Genomic DNA, 17699 nt, shown 5'->3' with positions numbered 1-17699 from the left:
GCTTACGCGGCGCGTGCGTGTGTGTGTGTGTGCCGTTGGTTGGATGAATTTATATTTCTGCTGTAGATGGAAAGGACAACGATTCATCATCCTAACTTAATCGTTTCATTGAGCTTCTTTTTTCTCTCCCCTTATTCCGACATCCGTACACACCGGCATTACAAGCGTTTTCTTGTACTTTTCTCCTCCCACTCGCAGATATACAAGAGTTTTACGAGCTGACACTGCTGGACGAATCGAAAACCATACAGCAGAAGACGGCAGAAACACTACTGATCGCTAGCAAATGGGAACAGGACAATGCCATCAAGGCGAACGAAGTAAGTACGGGAAGCGCTATGGGAATCCTTACACGTGAAATTGGAACAGGGGTTTTTTTTTCTGTTGTTCTTACTGTACATTCTCCCACGTTATAGTTATCACGGCTACTCGGTACATTCGCTTAAAAGCTCGCTTCGGATAGGTTTGCTTCTTGGGGATGTAGGGGTGTTTAATCGCCACACGCAAGCTGCCCAAGCAGAAGCAATTGTTTTAAATTTAGAACGGTAACAGCATCAGGCACAGAAGGGTAATGCGGGAACCTTCGCCATTTGGGCACGGGCAATTTATTCTAGCCGCCCGTTGCAGAGATCGCGCAAAATACGATAGACGTCTAGGCGAGCTAGGAAAAGTGGAGCAGAGTGGAAGCAGGCCTCTGTTTGGTCTTGCTGGTCATTATTTAAGCTGTTTCGCTAGCCGCAAATTAATAACAAGCTCATATGTCTGTCCGCTTGCATCCTGCGCTACCCCAAGGGCACCATCCTGCACTTTTTTTCTGGCCTGCATGCGCACCCTATGGATTTGGCGCGAGATATTTTTGGGGTCTATCCTATATCGACGAACAGCTCTGGTCGAGCATGTAGAGTACAAGCGGTAACGCTAGCGCTGCACTCTACAGGGTTGCTTTATGGGGCCTACAGCAACAAATCACGCTACTACTGATTCGCCAGGGGTCGGCAAGGGATTTTTATTTGAAAAAAAGAGATATCGGTCACATTGATTGATGAGATTCAAGCTGTAGTTTTTCAAAGAGAGTGAGAGAGATAGAGAAAGGAATAGAGAGAGAGAGAGAGAGAGAGAGAGAGATATTTCAGTTCACGCGCCAAAGAGGTATGATTTTTTCTGCTACTGGTGTCTAAAAGGACCCAAGTCCCCTTTTATATGTGTTTTGACATTTCGAGATAAAAATGCGCTTTGCTCTCCATGCAAACTGTCAGTCAAAACTAGCGAGCGTGTAGGAAAAAAACCCCTAAAATTAAATACAAGCCGAAAACCTACTTCGCAAAGAAGCAAAGAAGCCAAACAAGACAAGGTAAGCTCATGTTAACGAGGCTCTTGAAATATAAACGAGAGATAGTTTAGAAATTATAAACATAAAAAAAATCATATCACATTGAAAAAAAAAACTGAAGCCTTCCTATAGGATTTTTTGGTATACTTTTAAAGTTTAAAGTTAAAGACGAATTATTATTTAAAAAATATGTGGCATTTTCGAGCCCAAACAATCACTTAAAAAAAAATAGTCCAATTACTTTCGTGATTTGCAGTACGTAATGTGATTTGGCAAATTTGCGAACAGTATTTGAAAGTTTTGAATCGTACAGCTAAATGCTAACGTTGATGCAAATTGGATTAGTCAACGGGATCGGGTTGACCAGCAACAGTAAATTATTCGTGATTCGTTGCTGAGTAGCGGGTACACCGGGGTACACAGCGCTGCTACTGCTCTGTCAGTTCAAATTAAACTAATTAGCGTCGGCAACTGCTGCGGTTCTGCAAGCTTCAGAAGTGCCATTCATTTGGGTTTTGCCAATTGCGAAAGTTTCCATTGAACGGTTGAACGACGCAAATCCTTTTTTGTTCGATTCGCTAATATTGATTGGCAGGTAATGGGTACGGTGACTTGGTGCGGTTAGCGGTGACATTTGTTAACAAGAATGGACCGGTATCGAATCCCATCCGGATTGAAGAGTAGGGTCTTATTATTTAGCTCTGGATAAATTAAAGCAAAAATAGGTTCGATAAAGCAGGGCAATATCTACGTCGAGAGGACTCTATCTAAACTTTCGGGATTAGTTGACTTAATTTTCCCAGCAGCTGAAACAGTTAGTAATACAAAACTGAATTAACTGATGTCCCAAGTTTGATCTTGCCGAACCCTGCTTTTCCCGAGGATCGTTTGCCCGCTTGGTGCTGCTGCACAAACACGCTATCCGGTAACCGTACAATCACCTTTACGGCCCCGAAACGCAAGCCTACCAAATGCCATATGTCTGTAAGCGGCATTTTGTGATGAACCCCCTATATAACCCCGTTTTGGCACAGGAGTAGGTGTGGGATACATCGTGAATCGTTTTGCAAAACGGTGTGAAATATGAGCACATTTGGCTAGCACATGCGGGGCCTGCCCATGCTTTAATGCTGCCTTCTATCGGCAGAGGATCGTAAACACAGCGAACCGCGCACCGCCTGCTTGCAAAGATGGACGATCTCACCGGTGTATGGGCCCTCTCCCTGGGTGTACCGATCGTATCAATCCCGATGGTCGTGCATCGTGTATAGCCGTGTAGGTAGCCGAAGGTTATATTAAGCGAAGCAGAATAATAGTGTGGCATCCGAGTAGATGACACCCAAAGAGCTCTCTTCTTCGCTTCGCGGCCGCCATCTTTTCGGCCTTTGGTCAATGCTGTCAGTGAAGGTTTACGATCTCAGATACATACGCTCGCGCTCTATCTCTCACACACTCTGAACCCACGTATCGTGTTGATTTCAACCTCTATCTACTACTTCTACTACCACCGCTTCCCACTTTCTCCGCCCAACAACAAAAAATTCGAGCGCAACCAGCATCAACAGCATCCTGTAACCTAGCTACGCTCACCCCATGCCCGTGTCCCCGCAGTGGGGGGAAATTTTCGGGTGCGTTTTTAGTAACCGTAACTTAATTTCGGACGCAAAGCTGATCTGCTGATGTTCGCACGGTTCGCTCTTTCTCTCGACGGTCGACCGTACGTGATCTCTCGAGGATCGAGCATTTGTTGTTGTTGTGGCTTCTTCTTGCAACCTGCTGTACTGGGGTAGTATCATCATACACGAGTTTTGCTTTGACCCCCCTTTTCTTCATTTTGTTGTTGTTGTTGTTGTTGTAGTTGCTTTCTTCGATTCAGCTCTGGCACCCGGTGTCGTAGCGTCCCCCGGGAGACACAACACTGTTTTGGTGCGCGCCCCCTGGCGGACGCCAACAAGTTTTGCGACTCTCCTCGGTTCGACCACTCTGGGCGCGGACACGGGACTAGTTGAGATTGATTTGTTTTGGACCGCGGACGCGTGTGTAGTCGGATTTGTGTTTGTGAACTGTTGTTTTACTGTTTTTGTTGCTGTTGTTCTGTTGTTTTTTTGGGGGTTTTCTCCCTGTATTTTGTCACTATTGTTAGTTCACGTTGGGAACCGTTGTTCTTGCTGGTTTGGTGGGATCCTTATCGATCGATTTCGCACCTGGTAACGTTTCCGTTTTTGGTTTTCGCATGCTGATCAGGCATCAGGCATCGTGTGGCTCTGATACACGTGCGCGTATACATTGTTGTTGTCGCTAGCGGCACCTCTTATCGAACCTATGTCCTGGCGTGGACTCGTGAAGTGTAGCTCTCGTGTGCCAAGAACCCGGACAACCGTGCGCTCCACGAGGGCATCAGCTAGGACTTGGGCGATTTACAGCCGACGCGTGCAGCAGAAGTTCTCTGCTGCCTGTAAAGACTAGTTTTATTTTTACTTTATTAATCCCATAATGTTTCCGCTTTCGTGTCGTGTCGTGGCCTACGCTTCTATCGCTCTATCTAAGTGGGGTGATTTTTGGCCACGTGGTTTCGTTCGGTTGGTAAAGGATGTGATAAAGAATGAAATTATACTGTCCGTGAAGGAACGGAAGATTGTAAGGTCGCATTAGTTTGCTTATTAATGTCCGTGAAGGTTGTTGGAGTGTTGTGTTTAACTTGATCTTGTTGGGTGATCTTGTTTTGGTATAGAAGATTTGCTGCAAGTGTGAGCAGTATTGGGCAGGCAGAGATCCGCCATTTTTGTTTTGTGCCATAAAAAAGTAACGTGAAGTGTTTTTTGGAGATTAGTACTTCGGAGTTCCGAAGTTCTTGAGATCTCTCAAACAGGGTATATCTCAAGATAAACCGAGTTGTGTTTTTTTCCACCTTCCGTACAACCTATCTATCAACCATTTCTCTATCAATACCCATCCACCAGACAAACTTGAAAGTCCTTGTGAACTATTGGGCGTAATGTCAGCCGGTGTTGATTACTTAGCCAGTGCTTAGTTGCGTACGCTTTGCGAACCATGATTGACTGGGTGTCGATCGTTCGCCATTCGCGGCACCGGATATCGTCCTACGTGTCGCCCCGTCGCCGTACAGACAAACCGAGCGATCGGTACACCGTTTGTACCGACTCGATTCCGCTGCCGCACCATGCCGCCAAGTCGAGAGTGAGTGTACGTAAGCCCGTTCCTTCCTAAACGATTGGGGTGGAAATCAAATCTACAACAACCAAAAAAAAAAAAAAAATGGCTGAACGAGTATGAAATTATTGTAAACCGATGTGTCCTAATCGTAAACTTGCGTTTCTTCCCAATCAGGCAAACCGCATCAAGCAACAGGAACAGGAGCAGCAACAGTTGCAGCAGCAGCAGCAGCAGCAGCAGTCACCGCCACAGCTTCAGCTCCAGCAGGAGGTGGATAAGCAGCCGATCATTGAGTTACCGTCGCCCCGGCTGACGACAACCAAAGTGAGTCGTTAGATCGCCAACCTTCCCTCTCGCTTCCGTTGTGCGTGTGTGTGTATGTGCATGATCCATTGTGTTTCTAGTGTGCTTTGTGGCTGTGTTAATTAAGGATTTAGAGATCCTTTTACAGACTAATAGATATAGTAGATATTTTTCAGTTTTTTTTGTTTAGCACAATAGCGAAAACTGTTCCAAGTTTTTAGTGTGATCGTGGTTTAATTCCATTTGTGTAGGCAAGTTAAGAGCTAAATGTGTAGATTTTCGTTTGTGAGGTAAATTATTGAGCTCCTTTAGTCTGGTAGTAATTCTAGCAATAGAAAAACAAATGACCAAATTACTTAGAAAGTGTTCACTGGCTTTGGATACTTACGAAATGAACGTTCATTATACGGTTCATTCTGAAATGAATTTCGAATTAGCCATGGAACATACAAGTAAAATATATTTACACACACACACACACACTCACACACATACATACACACCTAAACACACAGTTTAACACAGTTTTGATCGTTTTCTGTGATAAGTCCCTACTTGAGAATTAGCCAAACCGAATCCTTAGCTTTAGCGTTGCAGACCCGATTCCCGTTCGCCCATCCGCCTGTAGTAAAACTGCATGGATCGCCACTGTTTGTCGCAACTTAAACATAGTGTTTTCTGTGTGTATTGGTTTTCTGTTTGCCGTCTGTGTTTGATTATGAGTTACGTTGTTCGACCAACATATCCTGATGCTGCAAAAGCTAGCAACAGCAACAAGAAACAAGCAACTGCATCCTTCTTTTTGTCATACGATAACCAGCTTGTCCAAGTAAGTACACACCCTTAAACTACCTCTCTCTACCACCATGCGAATGCGAATCGAAAAAAAAGGAGCATATCCACCAGAAATGGAAGGGAGTTGGAAATATTGGAAAACCGAAGAAAAGGGTTATCCTTCACTGTTTGTTCTAGTTTGTCAGGAATTGTTTTGCAACAACAGGGCACAAATAACAGCATGAAGTGAACGTCACAAACGTTTGGATGAAGCATCAAACAATACTTTTACGAATTCATCCATCGCCCCAAGCCATGTACCAGAGTGAAGTATTTTCGCCGTACTGACGCAGCATCAGGTTTGCTAAAGCCCCCGTAGCGTGAAATGGTCGAGAAAACGGAATAATTCAAAGAAATTACTCTTCCCTGACAGTTGCCTGGGTCTGGGCGCTAAACCAGGCAACGGAACGGGGTTAGAATTCGAGTCGAAAATATACAATCAAGCGAAAGAGAGTGAATGGGAGAGCGGGGGGAAGGGGGGAAGGGAAGAAAAGAGAAAGAAAAAGCCAACAAAACGTTTATAATTCATCATCAAAGTTTCGGCCAGGGTATGCCAGTCAGCCCACACACACACACAGAAACACAAAATAAAAGGCCGAGAAAAAGAAAAGTTGAAGCAAAGAATGAACGTGTGTGCTGCTTGCACCGGCCATCAAAGGAACCAAAGAAACAATGTTTAAAAATGTTTCGATTTACTGAGTAACAAAACACCAAACACCAACCGCCCCCACAACCCCATGATTCGGTACCAACAACACCCGTGGTGTAGCACGCTTTACGAGCAATTTAAGCTGTGTAGCGTGTGAATAACAATAAAGACGCCCCAAAAATAACACAATCAGCAGGGCCAGTGTAGCGTTAAAAGCGCAAGCACTCATTGCTGCGTTCTAATCAAACTGTATAAACCATTCTTGGCGACCGACACACACACACACACACACGCGATAGTGGTTCGCATTTGACAGAAATTTGGGTGTTAGTATTGTGGGTTTTGTGACCAAAAAACAAAACAAAAAAAACACAAATTTTGGTACACTTCAAAGGAGAGTTCCTTGTTTTAGGGATGCAACTCTAAAGAAGAACTTGGATGGATTTAAAAGATCTTTTTTTTTTTTACTTTTAAACGGCACGGCCTTCAAAATGGAATTCCTCGTATATGTATGTTCCTCATTTTTATCCAAAACACCGCCGAAGGCTCTGACAGGTCTTTCTAATACAATATAGTCAGTACTGTAAACTACAATACTGCATACTCAGTCCTCAGAAATCGAGTACCACCAGCGCCAGCTGTCACACTAGAGTGGGACACGCTAAGTAGAGCTGTGAGATGTGACTCGATGTGACTCATCGAGTAAAGCACGATTTGACTCCATGCTGTTAGTCATCCAGGGATGTACATACACTCACATATCCAGAGATCTATATATATTTATGTTTCAAATCATTCGCCAAGTCAGCTACCAATGAGTTCAACCGGACGCTTAGTATCCTTCTTGAAGGCTTTGGAAGCAGTATTGGAAGTACCGTACAGTACGTACAGTTTCGGGCGAGTCACTAGAATTTCCTGTGAAAGTCTTGTCGGACTTCTTCTTCGCTTTCTCGGTTAAACGACCATTAACTGGTGCCCCCTGGAAGTATGAGCACGATAAAAAAATTAAACAAAAATTAGAACCTGTTCCACAAACTGAATGTTTATTTGATAAACAGTTTCTGTGGTTTGATAAACAGACTTGTCTCGAACGATTTTCGACACTTCCTTCCAGTCTTGAAAACTGTCGATGTTCTGCGCAGCTTTAAAATGCTTTCTTAAGTGTGCCTTGGTTATGTTTATTCGCATCATGGCCAGCAAACGTCGATTCAAACACTCCCCGGGTTGTAGGTATCGGTCCTCATCGTCTGTCGTTATCACAAACGGTTCGGACATCATCCCGCATTCGCAAATGGCTTGCCACACCATCGCCTTTTTTCCGAATTTTTCGAGAATTATAGATTTGTCGACTTCTTCGACATCCCGGCTTTAAGGCATGGTGTAGTATTGACTACCCGGAACAGTTTTATAGTCATAATTTACATAAGCACAGCTTGTCGTACTGCTTCCGAGCCCGATATTTAACGCATGCGGACTGCTTTGTGCTCCGTTTCGGTGTCAACTTCAATCGTGCCCCAGCACGTTGGAAGTTACTTTTTGATGTAGTTTTTGATCCAGTTTTTGAGCCACATCGCGAATGGAACTTTCCTTTCTTTTGCTTCAGCGCTTTTGCTATTTCCCGCTCCAACTGTTGATAGACAGAACCAGGATTTCTGCCACTTTTCGCCACACATCTTCGAAGCTGGACTCCTCCCGAAACTTTCGGATGGTGGTTCGTACGGCTCCGCTACTGACATTTTCCGATTTCGCTAATTGTCTTAGTGAAATGTTTGGAGTCGAGCATCATTTGTGCACAATGCTCTTGCGCTTTTCGTCGGAAATGCCTCGCATTTTTACAGGCGCTATTGAAAAAAAATAGTTTCAATGCACTAGCTAGTTGCTTTGAATGTAAGCAATCAATCATATCAAGAATCAGCTCTTTTACGTCATCCGTTTAATAGAAACGTCATTTAGAAATCGTGATTATACTTTATGTAGTTGGATAGTCACTCTTCACTGCGGAGAATTCAGTCCAGATGGGATTTGAACCCCGTTCCTGCGGGGTGAAAAACGGTGCCGTTGTTCCGGTTTTGTGTGTAAGTGACTTTTTTTTATCGCCACAAATTTGTTCAGTATCTTAAACCATTTTTCCCCTTCCTTGTAAACTTCCCAGTAAATATTTTGTGAGTCGATAAATTTGTAGCTAACTCACATCCCACTCGTTTAGCGAGCTCTTTATGGATGTTTTCTGAGAAGTCGAAATAAGTCAGTCATTGACTCAGTTTAACCCATTGCTACGACACGGGATGGATGGCCAGGATTAAAATTTAATAGACAGTTTCTACCAGAGTACTGAGGGTAGTGATGGGAAAACAGGCTTCAGAAATAAATAGAACCGCTTCCGAAGCCGGGTTTATCGATTCGGATCGATTTCGGGTAAAAAAATTAGTTCCGGAGCTGCGGGACATCGTGGGTGCGCTCCGTATCGCCCATCACTACTGCATTTTTGTACTTTTCCTTTTGAAAAAATAAATTATTTTTGATGAACATTAAAATTACGATTTAAAGGCATATTAGCGAATTTTTATTTAATTAAAAAATTCAACTTTTTTTCTTTTCTTATTTAAAGAGGTTTCGGATCTCTCGCCTCTCTTTTCAAAATTCAATATTGGTAGAATATGTATAAATTGTCCAAAAGTTTTAGCAAAAATGAATTTTCGGCGAATAGAACAGATAGTAGTTTGCCGATCCCTGAATTAGTATGAGCTGCATGATAGAGAGCTAAACGAAAATGCGAAATGGAATGAAACGAGTCGGAAAACTAAGCACAGAGGATCATCAAGCCCGAGTTTATATGTATCATAATGGAAACTTTTCTCATTGGTATTGCTCGTTGTTGCAGTCTTTTTTTTTGCATCTCTGCCTCTCTCTCTCTCTCGGCCATCCTTTCCCTCACGTGTCGACTCGGCGACGACTAACGAGATTGAAGTTTAGTATTGTGCACTATTGTTCATCACTTGTGCTAATCTCTTTCTGTGTTTCATATTCGTTTCTTTTTTTCGTCCCATCTCGGCCATTTTTTACAGCACTTTTGTCGTTTTTAATAGCATTATCCTGAGCCAGGATTCCTTTTTTTCCCTGTAGTTTAGTTGTTCGTTTATAAGTCTCTTATGATTTCTAACCGTGTCGGCAACTTTGTTCCAGCTTATATTCTCGCTTCTCATTCTAATCGTTTGCGTTCGCGTACAATGTTTGATGAGGTTGGGAGATACATTAGGGTTTTCAGTGCAAGAATGGCGTATTCTGTTTTAGTTTTGCTCTGACCAGTTTAGTCTGTCATACATTTGTTTGCACATTTCTGGGGAGGAAACCTTTTATTTTTTTGTTTGGTTCGTTATTGTACCGCGAGCAATCGAGGGAAGAGTGTTGGCCTGAGTTCATCCATTCTCAGGGAATTGTGTTGATCCTCAGCTTTCTGCACATCGTAGCGTACGAGTTGTGCTATCGTTGGCCCGTTACCAGTTGGTAAAGTTTGTTTTATATGTGTTTTTTTATAGTTCTCGCGTGCAAATTTAATAGCTGCGTTAAGAAAATGGGGAAAATCAGCACAAAGCATCGCGTTTTTGGCAGATTGTTTGTAGTGAACAGTATGGCCCCGTTTGGGAGCGTGAGTTTTCGGGATGATGCGCCATATATACTGCAGACCATAGTGTCTGATTGTTTACCGTTGTTAAAGTTTGCGCACAACCAGGGTATGGGAGAGAGTGAGGTGCTAAATATTCGCGTTGGAAAACGCGATGGGTGCAAGTTTCGTCCTATTTTTCTTTCCCCTTTAAGGTAGGGAAAGCATCCCAAGAATATCCAAACAGCAGGGCAACGCGAGAAGAATTGCAAAACGCACTAACCGTGCAGGCGACGGCACGAGCAGCAGGCGCGGTAGAGGAATAAAATTGAAATGTGTTCCAACGATTAGTCTGTTCGCGGAATCGGGTTGAAAAATGAAGCCTCTGCACTGTCGGTTCAGCGTTTGGGGTAGATATTGCAATGAAATTTAACACCCTACCGGCTGCCACCGGCTGTTGGCGTTTGTTTGGTTTATTTTGGAGATATTGACGCCTCCTCCTCAGTCGTTTAGGGGGAGGCAAGACTTGGTACTTGGGATCCCGTTCCTGGACAGTGGTGAAACCTGGTTTGGCGTTGGAGTGTTCTGGTTGAAGACGGGCGCCGTGGATATTGGATTGGTTCGAACTTTACAAGTACAACTCACTCGAGATACGAGACCCCTCACCAGTAATGGGGACTGCCGTGCGCATCAATCAAATCTTTACGATCTGCCGTACAATGGGATTCATTCATACTGGCAGTCCCCCTACCTGCAACGTGAACGCTTCCCGTTGTCTAGGCAGGAATGTCTTTCGCGATGTGAGTCTACCACATTCCTCGTGCATGTTACTTGGAGTAGCAACACACTCGGCCACACATTAAAAGCAGATTGGTAGGCGGTACGACCCGATAAGAGTAAGGTCGCACTTCAATGATGAAGGTCGAGTGGACGTTGCACAGTGTTGCACACAAGATATTGTTCAAATTGTAGTTTTTTTCTGCTTATCTGCAATATCGCTCTCTCTCTCTCTCTCTCTCTCTCTCTCTCTCTCTCTCTCTTGTTGGTGATAGAAGAATATTCGAAGACTTCTAAGGTCCCCTATCTGTAGCTCATCCCAACGTATACGTCCAAACAAAAAGTCGAGGAAGCACTGCTGAAGAATTTTTTGTTTTTCGCACTACAAGGACTCTCCGATAAAAATGCAGTCCAAGTCAACTGACAGCCCAGTCTGACCTTATAATGCACATGACAATCAGGCAGCTTTATCGTTATCCGTATCTTGTACCGGAAGGATCTTCTCCTTAGCATTACAACCTTGCTAGGTCTTGTCGGTCATCTAATGGCTTACGAGACTTGTTAATACCGCCGTCCGTCCGGATAGCTAGCCCTCACTACGAGGGAACAATCTGGATCTAAGATCTGGAAGGAAAAAAGTCGGTGAAGGGGGGGATATCATAAGGTTTCCCTCATTTTATCAACTGACTTCAAATCAGAGTACCTCGCTCAACTATATTTGGTCCAAAGTTTGCTAGACTTACACTTCTTTATGGATAGCTTAATAGAAGAGCCCCGACTCATAACGTAGAGCGCTCAACTTCAAAGTGTACAACTTTGCATACTCGTCACTGTACTCGCTGCATTGTTGGGTGGCCTACGCAGATAAAAAGTGACATATAATACGGACCTACCTGTCAAAACAATCAAAACAATCTTAATTATTGCACAACGATCGGTGATACACTTTGTGTACCTCCCGATAAAAGGGCCGCCATTAGTGCCCGGTTTTAACAAGGTTGTTCCAAAGTAGTTCTGTCGGTTCACTTAAACAGCCATAAACTTACCAGTAGCACGGATGGGCAATTCGATTCGCGTTGCATTCGCATTAAGTCATGCAGTCCCCATCACGTACAATGCTACCGGTGTAATAAACCACTATCGGTGCTATGTCGTAAAATGCTGGAACGAATTACCCTACACCGCTCAAGAAATAGCAAGGTTATCCCGATGTCTCCCGGCTGCTTGGCGTAACCGGTTTCCACCGGTTCCACAAATCAATAATGGTCGATTGTGATTTAAAATAAAAATGAAAATCACGGAGACGGTTAAATCCCGTACGTTCGACATGGATTGTGGAGCTGGATTTTGATTGTTTACGGAGATGAACCACCGCTCAAGTGGCAGCCGGCCCGTGGTGCTGCCGAGTGTTGACAGAATGCGTTATTTTTTTTTTTTGCGGACGGAGCTGGAGGATTCATTTTACGACTCTTTTATACCACCAGAGTTTTCGACGAGCCAGCTGGCTGACACGGATCAACTCAGCGACCGTTGGGAAAGCGTTGCACAAAATTTTCATTTTTCTGTGATTCGTGTGTCTGCTCCAAGCAAGCGGTTGCACTTGACGCTGCAGTCTGTCGGGCCAAGGATTTGACGAAGATTTTACGAGCGTATCTAAATTTTACTGCTCGAGAATGCTGATGTCCCGTGGATCGTTTCCGTCTCACTATGTGTATGTGGGATGCGATTGAACGAACGGAAAAACATGGAAGGTTGTCGCAAGACCGTACCGGGCGTGTACACCAACGCCCGGGCATAGTGATTGAAGCATGGGGTGAAGCTATAATAAAAACGGTGTAAATGGTAAATGCTTGCAATGATGTGCAAATCATCGACTGGTCCTTTGGCTCCGCGATGTACCATTTGGCCATATTTTCTTGCGTGAAGCGTTTTGTTTGATTGGGTTTGTATTATTTTCCCATTCGTGATCTCAAACACGAATCAGCGTTGCGTTGTCTCGGAACGGGTAAAAATCAATAAAACGCGTCGGAATTGGTTTGTGAACACGCTTAGACGATGTTGGACGAGACGAGCCTATATTTAGTCTTCCGTTGGTAATGCCTTTTTCAACATACGGTGCAAGTGCATTGCACCCTGGGTAGAGAGGGTGTCTTTGATGTGTGTCTAGCAAAACAAACTGCATCCATCTTTGAGCGTGTCTCCACTTCCGGATGTTGTTCGACAGCATGCTGGAGCGATCAAAGCGGCATCAAGCAATAGGCGTTGCATAGCATCAGGTGTTACACCAGCTTGCAAAGCGGAGCGTTGAACTCTAGGGCTTTGTTTTTATTGTTGTCTGGGTGATGCGGACCCGACTCAAACAAGAAGTATCGGTTGAAAATAGATTTGAGCCAATTTCTCATGTGATCATTTGCTCTAGACAATCTTTTTTTCAATTTCTTCAATCATTAGAGACTGACAACGACGCTGATCTTCACTCGGCAGGTTCGTACTTCAAATCCCATTTAGACCGTTCCTCCGTAGTTGAGGATTGACTATCAAATTACGCAGTCTTCTTCTTGGCTTAATGACCTTACTAGGTCGCGCCGGCCATTATTATACTTATTAATACCACGCAACTAGATAGTTAGTCCTCACTACGGGGAAGGGATTTTAACTCTGTTTCTCTGCCGTATGAAGACCGGTGCCGCTGTCGCCTCTACCACCGGATCTCCCGTCAACAAGCCTCTAGTAAGCCAATCGATGGCCGGCATTACCTAGGAGGTCGTTAACTCGAAAAGAAAAAGAAGATCATGAGTGTTCGCAACTATACTGCGATAAAAAGCATCTGAATCTGTCTTCAACGAGTCTGGTCGATATCCTTCCTATCCGGACAGGTATCTGAACAGGCTTTGTAAACATACACACACACACACTGACACGCATTGTTTACCTTGACCTGCCTTAACCACATGCGTATTGTGGGGTGCACTGACTGAAGGCTCAAGGTCAGGAAGAGATGCGTGTTGCTGGTGCGGCAGACAGTGAGACAGACTGGTGTTCCCTCCCCCAGTGTCGGATCGGTTATTCGGTTTAAGCCGCATGAAGACAGGTAGCCGACTATCGCGACCCTGGCAGACGACTCTTTGGGGAGAGAGACAAAAGAAAGAGAAAGAGAGAGAGAGAGAGATCATCTTATCCGGTTGTTGTGTCCTGTACTTCGTGGAATCTCTTAAATGGCGCGAGGAGTTCTGCCGATCTGCCCATGAATCAGGGTTAGTCTAGAAAGCTAATTCTCTATATGAAGAATGCGAAGACTCTTGCGAAGATGCAGATTCATAGATTTCTAGCACGATCTATCGTTCACCTGTCATTTGCGATCGGTCCCTATAAGGGTGGTTCAATTCAAAATTAGCAATTCCAACCAATTTCCAGTGTGACAGTGAGGGTTTTGTGTGACTTCGCCTCGTAATATATGACCAACAAACAAAAATGGTACATCTTCGCACGTCCACGGTACCGTGACGTTAACGTAATCGCCCTTATGCATAGCGTACGACCGGCCGTGTGGAAATGTCAGGCCGGGAATCATCCAACGTGTAAAACGTGACTCGGTCGCTCGGTGCCTTGTGCGTCGCTGTCTCTATTTGTGTGACAGACGTTGTGAAATGAGAGTAAAAATTTTTCACACTCCTATGCTGTTGTGCTACCGTCAAGGGTAGAAGGGACGGTTACATACCTGGAACATGCGTTGATTGCTTATCGCAAGGTGTGTAAGGGCGTGCCGGTAGCCGCCTATCCGCACTGCTGATGTGTGACGAAAGTCTTGAATAAACAAACCGCATTACATAGCAAAAGGGGGGAAACAGAGGAAATACAACCACATACAGCACTGTTCTGGTGGTTTCCTAGACCGTTGATGGTAAACCGGAATATGGGTCCGTGTGTGCGTTTTTTTTTTACTGCGATCACACAAACCAGTTCTAATGCGAGATGCGAACCGGGAACCGGTAAACGGTCGATTCAAATACCGCGAGACCCGTGGACGGGCCGACTCCTCCGCGGGGTTGCGGGGTCCAGCCGCGAAGATGTTGGGCGTGTGCGAAAGAGACGGAAACGGGCACAGACCTATCGGGCTGTTACGTTCTCACGCAAGTCGATCGTGTATATTGCTCCAGTTGCGATTTTCGGCTCCGCACTATGGTCACTTGGCTTACAATTAATCGCAAAATAAATAGCTTTTTTTAAAATAAAACTACCAAAAAACAACCTTCTAGAGAGAGCGAATATGACTTCATATTACCGCCTACGTCACACTACTTGTGATACAAAAATAATCATCTGAAAAATTCGGACCGCACCAGACTTCCTAGGGAAGAGTGATTTTCTGGTGAAAGTTTATGATTTAATTCACCACCACCGGGAAAACGGAACAGTGAATGAAGGCCTGAAAGGAAGTAGAACAAAAAAACACAACACACCAAACCAAATAATCAGTAAACTACTAGCGATTCGAAGCAAAATCATTGGTTTATTTTCGAACCATTGATGTCATCTGGGCGCGAATAAGTTTTCCGCACCCGATGTCGATGCGCAAGAGGATTGCGCTTACGTAAAATCCACCACCCGGCTCAAAGAATGTAGGGGTGGGCTGAATTTTGATTCCAAAACAGCTGGAACCATGTGTTTTATGGGAAGTGTTTGTTCTAGCACAAACCTATAATAGTGAACTCACTGCCACTCACTATTACATTAGCTCCAGTAGATCTTGAGAGATCTGGGAACGTCCGTACTTAAGTTTTTTTTATTAGTAGTTGGATAATTAGTCGATAAGGGATGCATTTCGGCTCACCGTAGTCGGTCCTATGTCCGAGGAATCTTTCTGCATTTACAACTGTTTGTTGAAGGTTTGGGAATATCCTCTTGCCAGCAAGTATTGGAGAACGTATCAAAGTTAGCCTATCAAGATCGGGACCCGCTATTTCCTAGCATCGTTGACATCATTTTATCAGTAGCTGGATAATCAGTATGGGGACGGGACTTCGATACGATACACCACCGGTTGGATCCACTCCAAAAAGGTGATTACGAAGTTTTAGCAACAAACAGCTGGAACACAATGAGCGATCTTTAACTTTTGGAGAAAAAAAAACCGTTCTTTCAATCTGGCAGATGCTTAAACACCTCCCTTCCAGCCCTCCCAATCAGATCGATCTGTACTTATTTGTTGCTGATAAAAATAAATTATCCATACCAGCACAAGTTTCGCGTTGACCCTGTCGCACAGCAAATCGCATGCGTTAAATTTGCGCGCTGCGATGCTAAAGCTGGTAAGCGTCCCAATGCTCGAGGGTACCTTGTTTGTGGAAATGTGGTGAAGAGACAGAGAGAGAGAGAGAGAGAGAGAGAGAGAGAGAGATAGAGAGACAGAGTGTGTGTGTGATCGAGAGAGAGTGCAGGTAGAAATTCACCACACCAATGTTCCACACTTGGCACTGGGCGGACTAGTTGCCAGCCCATAGTTCCTGAGTGCCGGTGGTCGCATTCGTGTCAGTTGACTGCAACTCGGCATTTCTGTTTCAAGCATCGACCGCACAGGGGGTAGTGCTTTCCCTCGTACGTTTCTCCAGGCGGTGCTGTGTGTGTACGCGCGCGCGCTTGCGCCCGTGTGTGTGTGTTTATGCGCGCTTATACGGTGCGTGCCTGCACACTCTCTCTCTAAATTTTATGGGTAGAGTGCGTGTCGTGTGGTGACTCTGTCGTTTGCGGACGTGTGATGCGATTATGCGTGTGACGTTAGTTTCCCTTTTTTTTGCCCTGTTGCTTATATGAAGATTATTTGAAAAATATTTTACTTAAGTTGTTTTTTCCGGTTGTGTGTATGTGTGTGTGTGTGTATTTATGGGTGGAAAATAAAATCATAAAAATGTAAACCGTCTCACTGATGCGCCTGTCAGAATCGGTGTCAAATCGGCCCTTTAGGCTTAACGATGTTTGCCAATGCGTACGTGTGAGTGTGTGTGCGTGTTGACTGGATTGTGGATGTTTCGTTAGAAGTTTGAATGGGTGGAAAAAGGGCTTTTCTTACTTAAAAATATGCGAAAAAAAATCTATCTTAAACCAGTGTAAGAATGTGCATTCCGACGTGCGTGTGTGAGTGTATTTGTGTTCTGTACGCGTGTGTAAAAAAATCCCTTTTCCAGGGCGCACTAGCGCGAGGTATTGTTTTGTTGCCTAACATTCGCCTCGTTCGCTCTGATGTTTTGTGTTCCACAGAAGTGCGTGTGTGTATCTGTGTGTGCACGGTTACAGTAGTGGTCCCGTTAAGCGGGGCGTAAATGAACACAAAAAAGCGAGCAACATAGAAATGCATCCAATCAAATCACTGCGTCTCGAATGTGACAATGATGTGGCTCCAATTTAATCAACCATCAATACAACTGGGCTACAAACCAACCAAAGGCGCAAAAAATTTTATTGAAAAAGAACTCTCCATTATCAACCAGAAAAGGGAATGTGCGTGTGTGCTCTGTGTGTGTGTGTGCGTGCAACATTACGGTACGCTTAAAGGTTTTTTTTTTTGGTGTGTTTTATGCGCACCCGTCTTCTTTCGTTACGCCTTTCTAACCCTTGTACGCACACAAACACACAAAGCGCAAGGGAAACTCTGTTGCACGCACACCAGCAAGATACGGTGCTGCAGCACCCCAAAAATATGCCGGGTTTTTCGAGTTATGCGATGGGAGCGAGAAAAAAGAAGAAGAAATGTTCAACATTGAACATGTCTGCGAGATCGCGTTCCATCATCATCAGAAAGGCACGCGTAACCGTAGTCGAACCCGATTCGAGCAGTTCGGTACCGTTCCCCGTTAGGCGAGCATAAGTTCGAGCAGCTACGCAGCCTGAGCGAGCTACGATTTTTTTTTGCTCCCAAAAACGTACATCGAAAGCGAACCCAGGGTTCAAATCCCAGCCGGAGCGGCTCACTAAAGGGGAACAATTTCATGGACAAGGGAAGGCCAGTAACAGGCAATGCCGGTGCATTGGTGCAC

The 17699-nt window shown here is 44.5% G+C and overlaps 2 protein-coding genes across 9 annotated transcripts in view; one reads left to right on the top strand and one right to left on the bottom strand.

Moving 5' to 3' along the window:
* LOC126563177 (synaptic vesicle glycoprotein 2B) overlaps window positions 1–17699 on the bottom strand; it is a 383950-nt gene that overhangs the window by 137099 nt on the left and 229152 nt on the right. The gene's annotated exons all lie outside the window — the stretch shown is intronic.
* The window catches only part of LOC126567907 (disks large 1 tumor suppressor protein), a 42270-nt gene that overhangs the window by 8214 nt on the left and 16357 nt on the right, over window positions 1–17699 (top strand). For 7 of the 8 annotated variants that reach the window (XM_050224283.1, XM_050224315.1, XM_050224299.1 and 4 more), the window contains exons 3-4: window positions 199–320; window positions 4679–4828. In XM_050224283.1, the coding sequence (XP_050080240.1) occupies window positions 199–320; window positions 4679–4828 (272 nt within the window). Of the gene's footprint in view, window positions 1–198; window positions 321–4376; window positions 4535–4678; window positions 4829–17699 lie in introns of those variants that run through there. The other variant, XM_050224324.1, reaches the window with a different exon arrangement.

Source organism: Anopheles maculipalpis, chromosome X, assembly GCF_943734695.1.
Source record: "Anopheles maculipalpis chromosome X, idAnoMacuDA_375_x, whole genome shotgun sequence".
NCBI classification, from domain to species: Eukaryota; Metazoa; Arthropoda; class Insecta; order Diptera; family Culicidae; genus Anopheles; species Anopheles maculipalpis.
The sequence above is the reverse complement of the archived record's forward strand: the minus strand, read 5'-3'. Positions and strand labels throughout refer to the sequence as shown.